At 33.7% G+C, this 16,311-nt stretch overlaps 1 protein-coding gene across 1 annotated transcript; it reads right to left on the reverse strand.

Moving 5' to 3' along the window:
* Window positions 1-8,602: 8,602 nt before the first annotated feature.
* Window positions 8,603-15,884, reverse strand: LOC110728500 (CSC1-like protein ERD4). Its single transcript, XM_021908138.1, has 6 exons — window positions 15,208-15,884; window positions 12,551-12,696; window positions 12,154-12,429; window positions 10,732-11,579; window positions 9,716-9,971; window positions 8,603-9,163 (listed from the first exon to the last, which is right to left on the reverse strand). Exons 1-6 carry the CDS (start codon window positions 15,467-15,469, stop codon window positions 8,819-8,821), a joined length of 2,133 nt encoding a protein of 710 aa, XP_021763830.1. The 5' UTR covers window positions 15,470-15,884; the 3' UTR covers window positions 8,603-8,818.
* Window positions 15,885-16,311: the final 427 nt, after the last annotated feature.

Consider the following 16,311-nt stretch of genomic DNA (forward strand, 5'->3'; position numbering starts at 1 on the left):
GCCTTCAATCAAGCTGAACATTCTGATTTGCTTACTTTTATCATCATAAGGTTATAGACCAATAAGGAAAGCCATATCAACAAGGGTGACAGTCATGCAACCTTGGCGCATGATGAAACAGTTTAACACGGGATCCCAGAGCGATACAAGGCACATGTCAGCAATCCGTTGAATGAAATCTTGCCATACGTCACTAGACTGAGAAACCAAAAATTCTCTTCTTCCCCATGAGGATTAGAACTTGGAAAGCCGAATAAACCAACCCTTGGCTCTCAAGTCTTATACCTAGCCTTTAATTGGATTCTGGCTAAAAATCCAATTACCATTTAGATGCAATTATTGAATGCGGCAAGGCGAGGTGCACCTTTACCAAGGATACACTTGATTAACTTGGGCTGAATTTCCTTTCGGAAACCTTGTAGGAGCATCTGGAGATGAAAGGTCAAAGTGAAAACCCTGGCCTTATAGAGGCAGTGCCTTTTCAAAACACCTTCTTTGGTGGTCGAAGATGAAATATGCCATTGGATTTGAGCACTTCTTTTAAAGGAAGAGAAGTCATTTTGTATTTCGCAAGGTTCGAAGAATAAAGGTTAAAAGTTTTGAAGATCAGAGAGTGAATTTGGTGATGAGATTGGGTAAAAGATACCTTGAAGGTTTTTATGGTTTTTCAAGCGTTGGAGAGTTTGTTAAATTTTACCGTTTGATTTCGTTAAGACACAAAACGATTCGAATGGTTTAGCAGAGTCTTCTTAAAAAGAAATTGAATTCCCAATGTAAAATTAAGTTGCGCAACCTTAAATTCAGTGTTTTAGGGCTCAATTTGTTAATTGGAAATCAAGCAACGAAAGTAAGAAATTACTAAATTACCCTTCGACAAAGCTTATTCAAATAAAATGTTGATGGCTTCTATAGGGTAATTACTAGGTAATTTTCAAAAATTATATAATCTAAAAGTGATCAGAAAATTTTATGTCAACTTATAAATAGAGGTTGAGATCATTAAATCACTTTTACTTGAAACACGCAAGGTGAGTCTTCTCTCTCAACAAAAATCTTTTGTCTAAAAATCCACTTCAAATCTTCTTACAAATATTTCTTTCACCATTAGTTATGGAGAGTCCAACCTCTAGCATAGCCGAGTCTCATCCCAAGGGGAAGACAATAAAAGTTAATCTAGACATAGATGAACTATCAATGGAATTCCTTGAGATAGAGAAGCTTTCCTCAGATGAGGACAGCCTAGAGCTAAAGGTGTTAGCTATAGATGACTAAGATGCTATGGAAAGGGATGCCAAAAAATCTAGAAGATGTTGAGTTCCATCGCCAGGCTATATTTGGCAATGCGCATTTTCGGCTTCAACCCTAATATGGTGTTAGGAGATGAGCCATTGAGGAGGAAGAAAAGCCACAAAATAAGGAGACTTGAAGGTGATCTCTCGAAGAAAAGGCGACAAAGAAAAGCAAAGAGGTCTCCACCAAGAAGCTTGAGAAGGATGATGATAATAGAGCTAGGAGATAGGTCTTATTTGTCCTCTAATATGTATGAACCAGCACACAAGTGTCCTAGAAGCCCCCAATCACACTCCAGATTGATCAAAGGCTAGGGTTTTCTTGGTTCGATTTCTTTTGTCCAATTGAACTAACTTTTGGCTAAGGAGTTAAGTACTCAAACATGATGTGTTACATGTTCTTAGTTCTTCTAAAACTAAGTACTTAAGCATGTTTTTTATCATGTCTTAACTCTTTAATCTATGTTTATGTCTAATCTTGGGCTTGTTCAAATTATGTGATCAATATAAATTATAAATATTTCGTTCTTTTGATCAAGTGATACAATTAAATTGTCATAATTGTACCCAAACTAATATATTTTTTATTTCTAGAAATTAAAATATATGGGTTGTAAATATAATTAATTTCACGACTTACTAAGTGACAGACTACCGTATGTATTGACATTTAAGTGAAAAGACACCACTAATTTCCAAATAAAAATTAAATGATCAGTAAAATTATTAACTTGAAAGTGGAAGTTTACTATGCAGATTCCGTGACGGTTTAGTTCTAAATTCATTCCCTTTAATGTGATTTTTGGATAAACTACTTTCAAGAAGTTGGAGAGTTACGTGGTTTTACCACGATGTTTCGAAGTAACGGAGGATTTTAACCGTCAAGGGAGTAACGCAAGAATGATTATAAATATGAGTGGTCACTTCATCAAAAAATGTCTTCTTCACTAAGTCAATTTTATTTCTCTCTCTCTCTCTCTCTTGTGTTCTCTCTCTAAAAATTCAATATGTTAGAGTTCTTTAACCACTTCTAAAAATTTTCATTTTGAATTTACCATGAAAGATCTCTTGCATCCCATTCAAATGCTACACATCGGGCCTAATGGGGAAGTTTATGGAGTTGGCATGTTCTATGTCGACAATACACTCCATGGATCTATTGAGTACCCAAACGAGTGCCCGAATCACCATTTAGCTATGGATAGGCGCGCTAAGTGGAGAAGAAATTACAGGAACAGAAAGAGAAATCTCCTTAACAAGAGAGTTAGGAAACGATGGGGGATAGACCCGCCATTTTGGAAGATGAAGATGGACCTGTTGGGCCTAGCGCTTTTCATGTGGGTGCAAACGCTGATCTTTTGAAGAATTTCATACTTCCTAACCTGGAGATGAAAGAGGACAGGGCAAACGCCGCCTTGGTTTGCAAGGGATGGGCCAGGGAGATCAGAGCGACCTTTCCTCCCACATTTGATGGGAAATTGGAGGCGAGGACTATCCCTTACTCTAAGACGTATTACGGAGTTGAAGTTGTACAGAAGGGTAAATGCACACCTTGATGTACAAGAGCGCTTGTCAATTATGGTATGAAGGAATCTTTAAACGCCATAGGATTAATTGGCTCCTTACAGAGCCTAGAGATGATGAATTTGAGGATTATCTCGACGATCCTGAATTGCAGAATCGTGTGGCGACGCTCCAAAATTATCCAGGATATTAATTCATTAGAAGGCATCTCAATAAGTATATCGTTGTATATATTTAGCCTTTAGTTCTGTTTAAAGAGCGTACACAGTTCACAACTTATAAGTTTTGAAATGCTCTTATTTTGTAATTATTCTATTTCTATAAATATTAAGTAATGTAAATATTTTGTGATTGGTATTTGCAGATATGGACACACATGATGCTTTATATTTATGCTTAAAGAGTCATAATTTGGTTGGTTTCAAACGCCATCAACCACCCAAATTAGGGGGGCATTTGTTACACCCAAAAATTAGATTTTTGACTTTTAATTGACTTTCTTGACTTTAACCAAGTTGAGAAATCCTAGAGACAGTGAAGGGTCTTTGGGCTAGTTTGATTAAAACATAACAGCCATTGGGTTGATATCACACTAAGGCCCAATTATATATAGGTCAAATTAGAAGCCTAATCGTTGATTTTAATTTTCAAAGTAGAGTTAGCGCCAAGAAGGATAACCATACAACAGTTATAGGAGTCAGCCATAACCGCTCCATTTTGCCTATAAATAGAAGTGCAAGGACCGAAGAAAGAAGGACATCAACAAATAACTCAACAACAAGCATTTCATTTCTTTTAAGCTGTCTTCTTCGCTTTCATAGTTTCCCTTGGCTTAGTAGCCAAACGATAGTGTAGTTTATCACATAGCATGTATTGAAGATCGTTCGTATTTTCCAATTGTAGGACAATTGAGGTAACCTCTCCTTCAACTTGTACAATTGTAGACCTGACTCTATCCTTTTATTGATGGAATGCATTTGTATCTTTTGTCATATGTTTATCTACTTGTTTCTTTGAGCAATCTAACTTGTTTTACTTCTTTTGGAAAAGCTTCCTTATTTGTTTGTTTTACGTTAGCAAGGTTATCAATCTTTGAAAAAAAATAACTCGAGGGGCAAGCCCCCAATACTCTAGAACAAGATAGAGTATTTAACTTGTTGGTAAAGAGCAATATTTACCTCAACAGTTAGTAAATGAAGGAAAAGTGATTGAGGTGTTAGGATTTAGCAGTTGTTATTTGCATTATACCAATGAAAGTGTTTGGGAGAAATCTGCAATTAAAATTCAAGAATTAAAAACTTTCAAAAAATTTCATACTCCATAAGCTAATAAATATGAAATCAAATTTATTTCTTCAATCCCATATTTATTAGAATGTTGAAATTAGGTGTTGCTCAGAACGAGTTTTATTTTTTTTCTTTTTCTAACCCAATTTTCTTTCTCTCTCGTCAAATTGCTTTGCTTCTTGTCATTGTCATCGTCTTCGTCAAAGTCGATGTCAATAATAATCTTAATAGTGTATCAAGGTAAACAAAAGATTTGATATTATACATACTTGATTGAGTTTGAACAATTAGCTTCAAGCTTTAATAGAGGATAGAGGAAATAGACAAAGGAGTGAGAAGTACATGAATGCAATGAAACCAAGTGATCATAATCGTATCGTGGAAAATTACATGCAATCACGCATAACAAGTGAATTCTTCAAGGTATTCAAGCCTCCATTAATGGTGGCTGAGAAAAAAATTAAAGAGAAGAAGAGAGTAAAAGAGATACAATAAAAGTAGGAGTAATGTCTGGTTTGTACGGTTCGTACAGGCAGACATGGTACATCCGTTCGGGAAAAAAAAAAAAGGAAAGAACATATTACAAAAATGTAAAGAACATATAGCTAGCTAGAGTAAATTTTAAGTATCTGTATATGTAATATTAAATTTATATATTAATCTAAATATACATGAGACAATTACAAATTTATCAATTACGGGTACTTATATTATCAAATAAAAACAAGTAAAAAATTAATATAAAAACTTTATGTAATAATGCAATTAGTTCATGTTATATACATACAACATTAATTTATATGTCTATTTAACTAAATTTGTCATATTTCATAACTGATTCACAAGAAAATAATCATAAATTTGCTAGAATATGATTTAATTTTATTTTTTTTAAACAATATACTCCCTTCATTTTTATATTGTCTAGTGCAAATGGAATCTATACATGGAGTAATATTTTGAAGATAATTATATATTTCAAAACATGGTCACATGAAAGCTTTTTAGATTTCGTATCTTGATTTTTAGAATTCAAAATTGAATTTTTGAACAATTTTTTAGATAAGTGCTTCGAGACATAGTTATTACAATCACATTAAAAATCGTGATGGATTCTAAATGAGACAACAGATGGGAACGGAAGGAGTATATTCAATAAATTTATTGTTTGAGCATTTTAATAAAAAAAAAACTTATGTTTTCATCATGTTCAACATTTTACACTATTCACACATTAATTTAATCCGCTTTTGATTTATACGTTAAGAAATTCATAGTCATGTTAATTTTGTTAACTTCATTTCAATATATAGTTTCAAAATATCAGTGTTACATGATATATAAATAAAGATATTGGTGATAGGCGAATGTGACACATATAACATTATAAAATTTTCAATTAAAAGAGGATGGTGTAGGCTGTTAAATAGGTCATGTCATGTTCGTGTATGTTAAGCATATTGGAATTAGGTTGATCGGTACGGTTGACGTTCAACCCATTAATATAATTGGGTTGTGCGTGTTAGGTTCACGTTGGCCCAATTACATAAATGGGTCAAGCATTCTTGACCCAAACTCACTTATGCCGGGTCAAGTTATCGTGTTGTGTCAGCTTTTGCCAGCCCATGGTGGGAGTACATGCTTTCAAAAAGTCTATTAAAAAAACCTAACAGAACGAGTATAACACTAACTACTAATTTATTTTACTATACATGCTCTCTCTTATGATATCATATTGTGCTTTACTTGGAAAATAAAAAAAATATATAGATAGTAATGTGAGATGTTGGATTCGTCAAAATTTTATTTTATTATAGTTTAACTTTTATTATATTGTGAGTGGTTGAGATATGCCTAAGGGAAATCAACTTAATTTGGAAAATACTTGTGTGGATCTGGTTCACAATAATATTATTATCGACTTGATCCATACGCGTACAACGGGCATTATTTTGAACATAGTAATCGTAATTTTAACACAGTGACCTTTATATATTAAAACTTGTGTGACCTTAAATATTATTGTGACCTAAAGTGCGCATGCGTTGCCGACGTTATGTTGAACATAGTGACCCTAATTTACAAAGTGACCTTTATTATTTATGTTGACCAATATATTAAAACTTTCATTATAAAAATTAATCTATTATGAACATTAATATAATACAACGATTTTATTTTAACATAGTGGCCTTTTTTTTATTAATAAAAGAACCACATTGTCTCTTATACATTAGTGGTTCACAATAAATTAAGGAAAAATTGTCAAAAATAATACAAACTTTCACCTATCCGCTAAAAACAAGTTGAACTTTCGATTTTTTTTTAAATAATATAAACTTTGTGGGGTATCCGCTTTATACAAGATATTTTACCTACAACCTAAATGGCCAATTATTGGTTTTTTTTTTTTATAATTCATTTCAGAATTTAATTAACTGCTAATTAAAACTTTAACTATAGCCAATTAACAATTAAACTTATTTTAACAACCATTCACAAAAAAAAAAAAAAAAAAAAACCAACCCTCTACACCACCAGCCCCTTTTCCCTAACCACCAACTCTTCCCCCCAAACCCGACGGCGCCAGCCCAGCCACCCTGTTAATCCGCCGTCATCCTCCCCCTCCCTCGGACCACCATCATCGAAACCTCATTACCCTCCCTCGAACCACCAATAATGAAATCCCCTCCCTCCAAATGAAAAACCATGAAAAGCCCTCCTCCGTCCCTAAAATCCTCAACCACGCCTTCCCCATCCTCAAAAACCCTAGCCTTTAGGGTTTAGGGGTGGTGTAAGCGGCAGTTGGGGGTTTTCGGTAGTGGAGAGGGTTATGTGGGTGTTTTGTAATGGGTGGGAGCTGGGGTAGGGAGAGGGAAGAGGTAGGAATGCGGGGGTCGGGTCGCCGGCACAGGGGAGGTGGCTGGTGCGCCGGCTGGAGGTCATAGGAGAGCCGCGTTGGGAAACGTATTGCCGGCAGGGTTGGGATGGGGTGGCAGGGGTTTTTTTTTAAAATTAATTATAATAATAAATATAATTTTATATATTTTAAATATTAAAAAAAAAATTTAAAAATAAAAATCAAATAAAATTGTCAAACCAATCAAAAAATGACATGTGTCCCATATACCTATTAATCAAGTCACCAACCGGTCATAATTTATTTAAAGCGGATGCCCTTCAAAGTTTGTATAATTCAAAAATAATTAAAAGTTCGACTTGTTTTTAGCGAAAGAGTAAAAGTTTGTATTATTTTTTACAATTTTTCCATTAATTAATATGAACCAGGTTTATTTAAGAGTTTGTAACTTGATTTATGTAACAAAGAGTCAAACAGATTAAAAACAAAAAGGAATTACGCATAAATAATTATATTATTTAATTCCAAACCATTGATTCTCTTTTGTACTTCAGTATAGAAATACAGACAAATCTAAAAATGCCCCAAAAGAGTATATTTTTCGTAACGTATAAAATGTAGAAGTCAGTTAAAGAGTGTGTATAAATAACATAAAATCTCAAAGTTTATTTCAAAAAACAAAATATTCTCAAACATTGTAATTAAAAAAGCGTAGGATATAGTGTATATACCAACGAAATTGACACAACACGAACACGGAATTACTGAGAGAAAACAAAAAGTCGAGTCGACACGAAATCAACCCAAACAATACTCGTTTTGATAAAGTGCATTTTACATAATTTTTTGATTTAGTGAACAACACGAAATTGATAAAAGATCGTACACGAATACGACAAAAGATTTTACCGGCAATACTCAAAAGCAAAATGTTGATTTTTTTTTTTTTTGTTTTTTTTTGGTTAAAATAAACATATAAAAAGAATTACATAACTTTAATAGATTTAGTGAACAACACGAAATAGACACGAGACCAAACATGAACACATCACAAATTTTTGGCCCAACTCAAAATCAAAAGGAAGGGCTAAAGTTTTAAAATAAATAATATCAAAGTCACTAGAGTTAAAAAAAATATAAAAAATTAACAAAGAAACAAAAGAAATTCTAAATGCTGAAAGTGTACGCTGTAAGTCAACAATTGGGATTTGGATGGAATTTTGTCAAAACAAATCAATGTAAAATTGCCCTTTTCCACCAAGCCTATTATTCTCCATTTAGTATAACTATAGATATTGCGACCTGTTGAGAGTAAAATTAAATTAGTCAATATAATGTGAAGGTCCACACCTTACTTTTCTTCATTGTAAATTGTAATTAATGTTTGTTTGCCACCCTTTATACCTCATCTTAAGTTAGTAGCCCACAATGTAAAAGTAAATTACCTTACTATAAATAGCCATGCATTCACTTGAATAATGCACACAAATTACATTCTCTAATATTACTTTTACATTCTCTTCTTAATTCTCTACATCTCTAATATTAGTTTTACATACTCTTCTTAATTCTCTTTATATTTCATAACATGACCAGCACTTTCATTATATCAACTTTTAAAAAACTACATCCAAACCCTTGAATGTTAACAGGCTTGCTGATGCGAACAACCCAACAAATCAATCCAAATAATTATCACAAATAATAAACAGAAGTTCTGGGAGTATATCTATATACACAATCAACACTTTCTAAAACAATACTATCAATGCCTTTCCAAAAACTATGCTAGTGGAAATGAAAAACCAGAAAACATAAATGTACATCAAACACCAGTACACCACCAACGAAACTTAAAATTAAGCGTCTCCATAATGATCACCATCTAGCTTATCAGAGCTCAAACTTGGGGGAACAAACGATCTGTAGACTCGTTCGACATTGGGACTTTCCTTCAATTCATGGCATACAACATCCAGAGCTGCATGTTGGAAGAAGCCGTAGAATTTTTTCTTACAGACAACAGCAAAGATTAGGGACGTTATAAGAAGTGGAAAGAGCAGGGGAGTGAAGTAGAACAGCTTTAGTCCAAAGTAACCTATCATGGTAACTTGATAAAGGACTAATGCCGCAAGGAATCGTGCATGCATATGAGGCCACATCCTCCCATAGCTCTCAAATGATGGAACATAAACTTTCAGTGCCTGTCATAAAGAAGGAAAAACTTGTCAGGGATCCACTGTTAATAAGCAATCTTCCTACTTAAATATTATACAAGCAATGGTTTTGATACTATTATTGTAGTACAATCATGGTAATCAGATTCTGGTTCTCTAGTTTAACAGTGGTAGGTGTTGTATCTTGAGGGATCCACTGTTAATAAGCAATCTTCCTACTTAAATATTATACAAGCAATGGTTTTGATACTATTATTGTAGTACAATCATGGTAATCAGATTCTGGTTCTCTAGTTTAACAGTGGTAGGTGTTGTATCTTGAGGGTCTAACACGGATCAATTCAATCAATCAATCAATCAAAACCTTAATCCCATAAGTGGGGTCGGCATTTGAGATGAAATTTTAGGTGTCTGAGTAAAATAGGTTGTAAAATTCTCATGATCAAACACGGTCATTGCTGAAGTGTAGGATTGTAAGAACATATAAATAAAAAAAATAAAAAAAGTAAAAAATAAAAATAAAAAACTGATTCCAATGGCAAGTCATTGCTTAAGTGATGCATTCAAGCAATATTTTACCTGATTTCTCAGGACAAGCCATCCAAGGCCGAAATAAACAGCACCAAAGGGAAGGATTAGGGGTGCAATAACAGAGTAACAAAGGGTAATTGTGAGTATAAGCAAGTCACTAGGAACCCTTGTTGCATATCCAAAATCTCCAGGAGCCCAAGCTTCTTTCACTTCAGCTTCAGTCTTGCAAAGGTACTTCTTTTTTAGATGGAATATGATAAGGGGAATCAATCTAGACAGCTCCAGTCCATACCCTACAAAAAATCTGCACCACGGTGTAGAAACAAATCAAAATCAGAACATTATTATATATTAGTAGGCAAAGAGGTTCGATCCAGTCAATGATTTAGGTGATAAGCTCTGCTACAAATTACTACAATACTCTAAGCTAGGATTCATGTAAAAGTTAAATGATAGCAGATGGCATAATAAGGCAAAGCATAAGCTGTTCTCGTTTTATACTACGTATTTAAATTTGTGAGAGCATTAGAGTAGCAAATCCATTACATATTTGTCAGTGTCTAAGAGTCAGTAGAAAGATGCATAAAACAAAATTTAGTAGATCTACAATTATAGTTAATTAACTTAATTTGTGAGAGCATTAGAGCAACAAACCAATTACATATTCAGATAGCTTAATCAAAGATTAAGCAGAAAGATGGTTAAATACCAAAATTAACCAAAAAATTAAAAATTACAGATTTTCTTAAGTTAGATGTCTGCCACCAACTGTTGGCAAGAAAAAGAAACAGCTAAAGCGGCAAAGTAAAACAATAAAAAAAAACAAGCACTGATTTACCAGCAACTTATAAGAAAAAACTATGAGTATATAAAACTATGTACTTCACAGTCTCTATTTCCTTTTCCCATCTTTTTAAGTAACAATGACCTTACGTATTCTTCATATATGTAAACATAAAACCAAACAAGAATAGGAAACTGCATTGTTTATATGGAAAAATAGGGAAAGAAAGGCAGAAAAAAAAGGTGGAACAGAAATAGAGAAATGAAGAAGTATATCTTACTTGAGTGCCACATATGTCAAGAAAAAGGTTGCATTATCTGGAAGGCCCTTCCCAAGTAAATCAATAATTTTTGTAAAACCAGCTTTCTCTAGATCCTTGAAATTACCAAACAAGGTTCCACCAAGGGTCACTCCAATGAATACATTAAAAACAATGAAGTAGAAATATTTGCCTGAAGCAGCTCTCACTGCATGGCTCTCTGAAGGAATACCTTCCAATTTAGTCAAAAACATGAGTAATTTTGGGAGCAGGGCCAAAAATATTATGAGAGCAAGTTGAGGAAGATAAGCTTCCAATACAGTTCGAATTGGAGCTATATCAACAACAGGTTTTATGAAAGGCATAAGCTTCACAAGTTTCCCCAATGTCGTAAAAGCTGAGATCATTGTTATAGGAATCATGTAAAATACTACCATTAACGCAACGGTAATGTACACAACGTACTTGCGTACTTCCCTCATGTAAAACTGGAGAGAAAGGTTACTCCAAATCAGTTGACGTGGTTCAGGAGCATCCTCTACTGTCCAAGTGTCTCTCATTCTGGCATGTAAATTCTGAGCAGCAGAAGCAGCAGCCACCCTGCTCGAAAAGAATACGAGTGCTGAAGAAAGCTGTTTGTCTCTTAAGGTTACTTTTTGCTCAGTTTCCATCTTTGAGATAAGTTCATTTATCTTCTCGTTGCAGTATTCTATGGTATCCACATTCTTCCCACAAAGACCAAGGAAGCCAATGCGGTTCATTGGTCTGATTCCCTCAGGTTTATCAATTGTTTTTGATTGTGCATAAACTGTTTCAGCACGCACAAGTTGCTTTCTATATCCCTCTAACTCCTCCCACATCTTGTTGACCTGTAAAATTAGAAAAGGTCATGCCATCAGAAGTCACTAGAAATCACTTTGATTATTTGCAGTACGCTCAATAAGAAAAGGTAAGATAGATATTGCAACTAATACTAACAATTAACTTTGATTACCAATTAATTTTTGATATTTATGTAAGGTAAAATCACTTTATAGAATTACAGCCGTACAACTTTGTTTGAGTCTGCTACTACTACACTTCAATGCAACTACAGCAATATAGGTACTGACCAACATATCAAACAAAGTTGTACGGCTGTAATTCTAACAAAATCAAGGTATCTTCAATAACGTATCAAGGTACGGCAATGTAGGTACTGACTAACAAAATCAAGGTCTCTTAATAATAACGCATCATCCAAAGCTTAAGCTTTTCAAAATGGAACTCACTAACATAGCATGATCAATTTTAGAAACTATGATACAATATTAGTAATATTAATACTAAACATACACCTGACTCATCGTTTCAGTAAAAGTAAAAATATCACTAACTATTAAACTTCGTCAGAATGCAGTTTAGTAAGGATAGGAAGAACTGGAAGGAATTATTAAAACTCACCTTTGTATTGTCTGTTACTACCATGGACCTGTAGAACGTATCTGGATAAATGGCCTTGAAATACGAATTAACTTGTTCCTTCCTGGTCTCACCTTCCAGAGGAGGGGGTATATCTCTCACAAGAACGGCAAATTGTTCTGCTCTTACTTCAGATGACATCAGAGCAGTAGCCCTTATTTCAGAAACATGTTTATATGCCTTCCATAAGAGAAAATATGTAACCAAAGAAATCCAGTAGACAGCAATCAAATGTCCCCACAACCTCGGACTTTTTTGCTGTTATAATTGAAGTCAGCTGTTTTTAGAGAGTTGCAGCAATATAGGTACTAACTATAGAGGAAATGAAATATGTAATCAATATTGTGTGGAGATAATTTCTACCAAATGCTATACTTACTTCAATGTGACCCATGGAGAACTTATCAAGCTCACTGAATGTTCCATTGCTGGTGGTGTTATTCTGTCTGACACTGTGATCAGTGATGGAAAGAGGCAAAAGTGATGGAAGCAACACAATGCCAGCCAAAACCATCATTGAGAAAGCTGAAAAACAAGGACATCAACATCAGTAGGTTAGCAGTAGCATCAAGATTATCTCTTGAAACTTCAAGCAAGTGGATATGAACTCAGTACAAATAGAATTGGCAAATGATAATAAATACATCTAATTTGATAGTCAGTCCATTAGACTGGCCATTTAATCAATTACACATATGCATATTGGTAATGATGAAGCAGAATTAGTGATAATGAAATTGAATTTTGTAAAATACACCATATCATCTGAACAAAAGATTATAAATAAAGCAGTCAATTTAATGAATAGGTCACTCAGACTGATCAGCTAATCAATTCCACGGCTCCACCTATGCCTACCAATATGAGAAATGAGTATTGATTATAATATTGAATTGTAAAACACAGCATATATTTGTGAGCAAAAAATGTTGTCACTCGATTTGTGATAATAAGGCGGAAAGAGAGTTGTCCTTAACAGATCAATTACTTCAAAGTTCTCCAGTTCTAATAAACCTTAGTTGTCAATTGTCTAATAACCAACCTTATTGGTCACTTGTCGTTCTTATTGAGACTTGAGTCTTAATTCATTAGGTTCTTAACTAGCTATAACTTCATAAACAAGAACTTCTATATAAGTCAAGCTTTTTCCATATAAGTTTTGTTTATGGTTTGATATTCACTTAAGAAGGCCGGTACCAGTTTGTATCAGCGTCCAAAATTAATACCTACTGGCCTACTGCACTGCAGCAAGTCTGTAGCAGCTACTACATGCCTCTAAAGTTAGCTGCAAGCTCCTGACAACAGCAGCTTTAGCAACTTATGTAAGCTATTCTCAGCAAGCTTAAGCACCTATTGAAGCAGGAGCAACTACAGAAGCTACAAGCAACCCTAGCAGAAGCTAAGAACCTATGGCAGCAGTGCATCACAGCAGCTAAACAGGGCCTACGCAAGCATCAGCGCCAGCAGCTACCATCAAGGAATTATTATTGGGGAGCCCCTATGTAAGATGACACCAGTTTGCATTTAAAAAAAAAAAATTAAAAAAGAAAAGACGACACCAGTTTGTATCTGAGCCCAAAGTTTATACCTACAGGCCTACTGCACTGCAGTAAGTCTGCAGCAGCAATTAAGTGCCTCTAAAGTTAGCTGTAAGCACCTGGCAACAGCAGAACAGCAGCAGCTCATGCGAGCTGAATTTCATGCAGCTGTGGCAACTCTTAAGCACCTGTTGAAGCACAAGCAACCACAGCAGCAACAAGCAACCATTGCAGAAGCTAAGCACCTAAAGCAGCAGTGCATCACAGCAACTAAGCTGGGTGCCTGTGCGTGCATCAGTGCCAGCAGCTAGCATCAATGGATATTCACATCACGGAGATCTTGTTTTAATCGTCCCAAAAGTGTTTTAAAATTATGAAATTATTATAATAATTGCTAATTGAAAACATTAATGGTCAAAGACAAGCATTGATAATATATTCCCTCTTTTTTATTAGGTGAAACGTTCCTTCTAGGCACATATGCTAATTCAAAACATTGGCCAACAATATCATTGATTATCAACAACAACAACAAAACCGTATTCCCAAAATGATTTGGCCAATAGTATCTTTGATTATCATTAAGTAAAACTTATAACAATTGAATATTAAATAAACTATATGATTCCAACTGTTACTGGCAAAATAATATCAAATAATTCCAACTCACGTTTCTCGTTAAACTTCCAACATAAAAATACAAGTATATTACCTAATTCTATTCATATGACAAGTTAGGAAATATAATCTTTGCCAATATGATAGAATTAGCTTCATCTCAACAAATACCTACAAAACTATATTTTTTCAAATATATAAATCACTAACATAGTCAAATTAGTTTAGTAAACAAGTCAAAACGTTTTCCCTTCAAAAAAAAAAAGAAAAAAAAGGGAAAAAAAAAAAAGGTACAGATGGAGTATTAAATATAAAAATAATTCAGCTAAGTTTGAGCAGGGCAAAACTGTATCTTAGCTGGCTTTTTTTTCATTTTTTTTTCTTTTTGAAAAGTTTCTAAGCTGTCTTTAAATTATTACAAAGTATTGAAATGCACTTTACTCGAATTCAATAATTAGCTTGCTTGTGACTGAAGTAATTTTTCTAAAATACAGCAAAACTGCTAAACCAAACATAAACAAATCTTTAACACCGAAACTTGAAGCCGGCTTTGACATAAAAATTGAAAATTGCACATTTATCAAAACAAATAAGACAATCATATACTAATACACATTATTAATTTCTTAAATAATCTTTGGCAAATAAAACAAACTGGGTTATAACTATCTAATACCCAATATATTCATTCATAACAAAAACATTAAAAAAAATTAAAAATTAATAATTATGTAGTACAACTCCTTCAAGAATAATTGTCAATAATTCCAACCAGTCTGTAATTGGCAATTTACAGGGTATTTAAATATACATAAATTAAGAAAGAAAACAAACAAACAAAAAAACCCATTAAAAAAAATACTAAAAAAAAAAATCATACCAGTTGAAAGGAAGACGAAATAGACAGCAGTATCAACACCAGAAACAGCAATAATATCATTTTCAGATGAAGAAATTGCTTCTTTGATCCACGAAATCGGGTTCCGGGTTCTAGAACTCGGTTCCATACCCTTAAGAATACGATTCGGGAAGTATATTTCATGGTTTCCGGGTTTACCCGAAAGCCAAGTAAACAACAACATCAAAATCACAAAAATGATGAAAGAAGTTCCTAAAGATGTTAGAAACGACGCAAACTCCATTTTCTCAGACCTTTTTTTTTTTTTTTTTTTTTTCTGGGTTTGTGCTAGAAGTTAAAGATACTATGATAGTAGTACTAGTACTAGAGAAAAGTTGGCATTTACTCAAAACTGTGTAGATTACGTGTTAATGGAAAGATAGAGAGCGTCGCTTTCTGCAATCAATTGCAAGAGAAAGCGTCGAAAGATTGAGACATTTCTTTTATGTAGAAAAATGACCGTTGATTTTAGGAGGTGAGGAAAACCTATGTAGAAAATTGACCATTGATTTTAGGAGTTGAGGAAAACCGTTAGATCTAAAGAAAATGTAACCGTTATAAACGGTGGATTGGGATTTTGAAAGGTTAGTTAATAAATGGTTGCCATGTTGCAAGACAAGTGTCGAGAATACAAAAGTAATTTTATGTTAGCGAATGAGTAATAATGATTGAAGTTTGAAGATAATGGATTCTAAGGTTCAATAATGAGTTGGTTGGTTGGTTATACGTGTATAGTAGTAGTATGAGAGAAATTTGAGAGGAATAGTAATTTGCTAGATGTGTTATCTATTTTTTGGGTCCATTCTTATGTTGAAACTTGAAAGGTATAGTTTGTTGATACATGAAGGATACCAAGGAATCTTTTATATTCAAGGAAAACTAGGCCAAGATGACAAGTTTTGATTAGGGTTTTTAGGATATGCTACATAAAGGGAAAACTATTTATTTTCATGAATTTGGAGTATGAAGGTGTAAGGTTTTGATAACGCTTAACTTATGAAGGTAACATAGATTTTATCACCACGTTTGTGAAGTTAAACATATAAATAGAGACGCACTTTTTAAAATATCAATCCCAAAAAAAAA

The sequence above is a fragment of the Chenopodium quinoa genome, unplaced genomic scaffold, assembly GCF_001683475.1.
Source record: "Chenopodium quinoa cultivar QQ74 unplaced genomic scaffold, ASM168347v1, whole genome shotgun sequence".
Classification (NCBI taxonomy): Eukaryota; Viridiplantae; Streptophyta; class Magnoliopsida; order Caryophyllales; family Amaranthaceae; genus Chenopodium; species Chenopodium quinoa.